Source organism: Halyomorpha halys, unplaced genomic scaffold (assembly GCF_000696795.3).
Source record: "Halyomorpha halys isolate HHAL.00 unplaced genomic scaffold, Hhal_1.1 Scaffold33.1, whole genome shotgun sequence".
Classification (NCBI taxonomy): Eukaryota; Metazoa; Arthropoda; class Insecta; order Hemiptera; family Pentatomidae; genus Halyomorpha; species Halyomorpha halys.
The window spans coordinates 921,457-927,127 of record NW_027109698.1 but is presented as its reverse complement, the minus strand read 5'-3'; the positions used below and the strand labels follow the sequence as shown (position 1 = coordinate 927,127).

Below are 5,671 nucleotides of genomic sequence, written 5' to 3'. Positions count from 1 at the left end.
TTATCGCATTCCTTCTAAATCATATTGACAAATAAAATACAATAAGGAAACATGTAAAAAAATTGATAACATTCATTCATATGCTTATATATATAAAAGATATATTTCAAAATATACGTTTAATAGTTCCCGAAATACAGTTGTTTAAAAAGCAGCATTTCATGATATATTACCAGAAAAATCAGTAGTTATTGAATTTATTGCGGGAAATATTTATCTCAGGAACCATGAGACGTATACAGGGTGTTTCAGAGTTAAGTGGCCAAACTGAAAATATGAACTAAGGACCTCAAAACAAGAAAAAAATACCTCTGAAGGTAAGTCCTCAAACGCTTTGTTTAGGAGATATTCACACCTAAACATTTTCATTGGGCCGCACCGTAGCTCAGGGGTTAGGCGCAAGTCTATTGTTCTGAGAACTGCTGGCGGTGTCGGTTCGAATGCCGCCTTTTGGCGTTGACTTTTTTCATTAAGTGGCAGGTCTCAAAATGAAAAAGTTGACCCCCAACCACGGGGTTAGAACAGAGATTAACTACAGCGTCCTGGTTGAAACTTAAGACTTATAAGTCTATAAATAATTTTTAAATAAATATACAAAAAAAATCAATAGAAAAACTTAAATTTATAAAAAGACTTAAAATTAAACTAAAAAGATTAAAATTTAAAAAAAATAATATTTGAAACAGAAATAAAACCGTTAACTGCTACCTTCCCTCCATTCCTGCAATATTTCTGTTGAAGTCTTTAAAGGAATCATCTTGAACAGGTAGGTCCTGATTTATTCTTTATTTATTTATTATTGTTATCGTTATTAATTTTAGAATTAGAAAAATAAAAATAAAAATTATAAATTTATTATGAATAGTGCATTCTTTAACATCAATAGAAAAATATTTACCAGAGATATCTCATCGTCAGATTAAAATTTGTAAAAAAAAATTAAAATATTACGTGCTTTCTCAACATTTTTTTTTTCAACTCTAATTATGACACTTTTAATTAGACTCACACAATTTCAGTTGTCTCTATTATTTTTAAGGGAAATAAGCAGATTGTACGAAGAAACATAACCGAACGAAAATTACACAGCACAAAAATATCAGTTCAAAGTGTAGGCATAGATTTTAAAATATGAGTTTCCGTAATTTTTTTTATACATTATATTCTCATAACTTCTAATGTTCATGTTTTGATCAATACCCAATAAGCAATATATCGCTTGATTTTTATAATAAGTGCATTATTGTGAAAAAGAAAAGTAATTCGTGTTGTGTCTTACCTTTTACTACCTTTGGTATTTTAAGGTTACCTGTTATGTTTAATGTAAAAAAACATTAATACAACTAAAAAGTAGCTATTAACGAGGAGGTCCCTCACCTCCGGAATTGCTTATTGATTTATTGAAAACCCATATATATTTCTAAGGAGAAGGGAAGTAAGGGAAGTATACAGATTTTGATAAGCTACTCTATGATTTTATTTTTAATTATTAATGAATAATTAATTAGCCATATTAAGAAACTCCGGTCACAAATCGACTGTTAAACATTCTGTTAAAAGATTCTATTTAGTATACAGTCGTAAGCAATTATGTATGTCTTTAACAGCTAAATTAGGTAAAGAATAACAATTAAGAATTTGCAAAATTTAATTTACATAGATTTGTTGTAAAGTCATTTGGAAAACGATCAATTTGAAACGAAAGTTTATAACGGGTAATCTGATTTGATAACGAATATTTCTGTCCGTAATATTATTTTTACGTAATATATCAATTATAATGTAAGTTTTTTCAAATTAAAGGAACTGAACTTGTCTTGGGGTATATTGATGCTTAATGTCCTACATATAAGAGAGTATTGTATTTTATGAATGATATTAAATAACAGATTAGAGACTATGACTCACCAGTATGAATGTAGGTGTGCTTCTTCATGTCGGACTTCTGGTGGAACCTCTTGCCGCAGTACTGGCAGGGGTACGGCCTGGTGTCCGAGTGGATGAGGAGGTGAGTCGAGAGCGTGGAGGAGCGCTTGAACGTCTTACCGCACTGCTTACACTCGAACACCTTCTCCACCGAGTGGACGGACCTACGGCAGCACAACCACCTGTGATCGTTTAGTATGTTCTCATTTTGAGCAGTCTTTGCCTCATAGATAAAGCTGTGAAAAGAATTTTATGTAAACATTTTTATCTTTTATGCAATAGGCAGCGAATGACCAAATTTAAAGAACCTATTAGCTGACATCAGTGGTAATTATCGTTAATCAATAGATTACCTAAACGGGGTTAGAGGCGATCAAATGAAAATTAAATTTAATACATTTAAAAAAAGACAGCATGTTCGTTAACCTAATTATTATTGTTGATATCGGTATAAAGAAACGTCATTTTGAGTTCCACTTTTTTAAATTCTTACTTTTCTGTTTATTGGTTAAGAATAGATATAAAAGGCTGTATAGGTATATGTTAGTAAAAAATATAATCGTAGTGGTCCGCGGGCCATTGTTGGTCACGAGAGTCTTGGAAATGATTTATTGGTAGAAATAATATATTTATTATCTTTTCTGATGATTGGGTATCAGTTGAAAGGTTTTAATTTCACAATAAAAGTGAATCAAAATGCAATTTTCAGTCATCTAATTTTCAATTTACCGAGGTGGATCCTCTTTTGCAACAAGATGGGATTTTAGGTGGGTTGCACATTGTTCAATTTTTGGCTGATTGGTCCGCTTTCTATTGGTTTAGAACATATACGCAGCGTTTTCAAGACTCAAATGACCCTCTTCATCGGACAATTCATCTATATAAAATAAGTTTCTAAATTAGATTCTCAATGAGAATCCATTATTGAAAATACCTCTTTCAAGTTTTATTTCGAAATTTCAAAGGTCTCTTAAAAAGGGAATGCGAGTTTGGAACACACTGTATATCTATTAATTATTTTGTAATTAGCTCAAAGAAATAATATTTGAAAATAAGCATACCTTTTAGTTTTGTTTTTTAATTATGTTTTATGATACAGAAAAATATAATTAAAATAATATTTAAACCCATCCACAATTAACATAACTGTAACCGATTCGGTGGATCTTGTTCCCTTGAGGCATATCAGATCAAATATTTTATTAAAGTGTTTTCCATTATAGAAAATAATGCTTACAAATGAAAACAAAATCTTATAAAAACATAAATATAAAAAGTATTTTTTCAAGCTGAGAGAAGACTACTCACCTGTGCTGAGAGAGCGACACCTCTGCGCCGAAGGTTTTGTTGCAGAGCTCGCATGCAAAAGGGCGCTTCCCGTTATGGGATCGCCTTGAGTGTACTTCCAGGCCATGCGGTGTAGGGAACATCTTCTCACACTTGATGCAAGAGTACACGTCGGGGCTGAGGAAATGGTGTTCGTGGTGGCTGGAGCCTGCGAGCAGCTGTTGCCGCAGTCGGTACAGTTCGTCCGGCGCTGTTCCAGGGAGCAGTCCCGAAGAACCTGATGACACGTTAAAGTTTGGATAGGCAAAAGAGCAAGATTCATAGGACATAATAGTAACATTATATAAAAAAAGTTGAATTAAAGTTCATGCAAAGGAAAGATAATTAACAATAGTCTTAGTCTAAGACAAACAAAAGCAAAATAGTATCTTAATTCATTATTTATTTCTAAATATTTTTAAATGGTCTTCTTGTAACATATCAATAGCTAACAATTTAAATTATATCAAGGATGTAAAAGCTTGGACCTTTTTTATATTTTGCGAATTTTAGAAATCCATAATTACTCTTATTCAATAATGCTGAATAGACAACGTGCAAGAGCTTTATATTTAGCACTGCAATGATGATGATTACGTTTGTGCATTAGTAAAGAATTAGAGGTTATGGCAATTTAGACTGTTTTTAAATCTTAGCAAAGTTTTTTTGATTTTGGATCTTTCAATTTCTGTTGTCACATACTGAGGGAGTTTGAGCTATCATTTCTTAAAATAATTAATAATTACAAAACATGATAACATACCACTCGGTACCGCTGTGTTGGCCATGACGGCTGCAGCTCCCAGGCTGAGGTACAAGGATCCTGCAAGGAGGTTCCTGTTGGCATCCTCCTTGGGAGCTGGGTGGTAGAGAGGAAACAGCCCCAAGGGATGGTAGATGGGAGGGGGCCGGCGTGGCAGGTCCGGGCGGAGGAGGGCAGACACCGAGAAGGAGGAGCTCTTGAAACGAGGGGGCGGCGAATCCACCTCCAGTTCCGGGGAGGACTCCCGGGAGGTCATCGTCGTCACGTCGTTCTTCCGGCTCTCGTCAGAGTCTTTGTCGTCATCCTTCATCAGCCGGCTAACCCCGAACTTTATTTCATCCACTGCAGACATTAAAAAAAAAATAGCATCTATGATGAATCAAGTCAATATAGCTTCAATTAGGATATAAAAAATAAGGGAAGAAGAAATAGAACACAGAAGAAGGTATAAATGTGCAATATATAAGGTATAAATATGTAATGAAAGGATGAGAAAAGTTGCTGGAAAGGAAATAGATACAAGCTAAATTTACATATAAAATTAGATGGCTAAGATAATCAGTGACGGTGATTCCATATGTACAGATGAACACATAATCGCATATACAAGAAAAACAGATTTGCTTTATAATAGTATAAAGAAAACGGAAATATTTATTTGAGATTGAGTAAATCAATAGATGACGTGGAGGTCCGAATGTGGAGTCCGAACGAGGAGGTTCGATGCACCCCAGTGTCACAGAAACAGTGCACTGCTGGTGCAGTGCTCCTCTCGAACTAGAGCGAGAAGGGAAGAGGCAGGCTAAAGGGAGTTATATCCCAAACGTGTGAACAAGTACTCCCTGTTTTTCGTGTAGTAGAAATATTTCAGAAAAGCTTAGTAAACAATAGTTAATTTCATATCCAATCATGTATAAAGACATTAATTATTTATTTTCACTATAAACGAAAATAAACTCAATAAACTAGTTAAAAAGAAATTAATTACTCTTTATTTCATAAATAAAAATGGTAATGTATACGTAAAGTTAGCCCTTTAAAGCCTTCTTGTTTCTTGGAAAGTACTTATTTTACATTGAATTGAGATTCATGTATTATAAATTAATGTTTATAATCGATTTTATCATAAACGTTTCGATAACAAAATGTGTGCCAAAAGATACTATTCATTTCGCAACTGAAGATTTAGTGCTATTGAATCTGTCAAATTTAAGCCTTGAAACATCCTACTTCCCACCTTATAAGTAAGGTACTGAAGAACAAAAACAATTTTTTTTTTTTCCTGACCTCCTATATTGAAAATATAACAATATTAATATATACCTGAGTATATAAACATGAAACTGGTGCCCTTCCTTTGCCATATGGCATTATAAGGGGTTGGGGGCTGGGGCCAACAAAAACAAAAAAAAAAACAAATGTATTTTATAAATCATATAGATACATATTTTTTACAGAAGATACATTTAACGGGATGAGAAATCTAGGCTAGGTGGGTTGGATATATACTCACAAATATTCTAAAAAACAATATAACTTTGAAGTATTAAATAATAAGATATGTAATGGTTTGGGATGGAAGGAAACGGAAGGGTGGTTAAAGATGTAAAAGAACAAAACCAAACTATTATGAATTACTATTTTAAATTTTAGAAA

At 33.2% G+C, this 5,671-nt stretch overlaps 1 protein-coding gene across 3 annotated transcripts in view; it reads right to left on the bottom strand.

The window, feature by feature from the left end:
- LOC106685769 (zinc finger protein Gfi-1b) overlaps nt 1–5,671 on the bottom strand; it is a 108,150-nt gene that overhangs the window by 60,083 nt on the left and 42,396 nt on the right. The window contains exons 3-5 of one of the 3 annotated variants that reach the window (XM_067047888.1): nt 4,016–4,357; nt 3,235–3,490; nt 1,909–2,162 (exon numbers count right to left, since the gene is read on the bottom strand). In XM_067047888.1, coding sequence (XP_066903989.1) covers nt 1,909–2,162; nt 3,235–3,490; nt 4,016–4,357 — 852 coding nt within the window. The remainder of the gene's footprint in view (nt 1–1,908; nt 2,163–3,234; nt 3,491–4,015; nt 4,358–5,671) is intronic. The other 2 variants (XM_067047889.1, XM_024364340.2) reach the window with 2 other exon arrangements.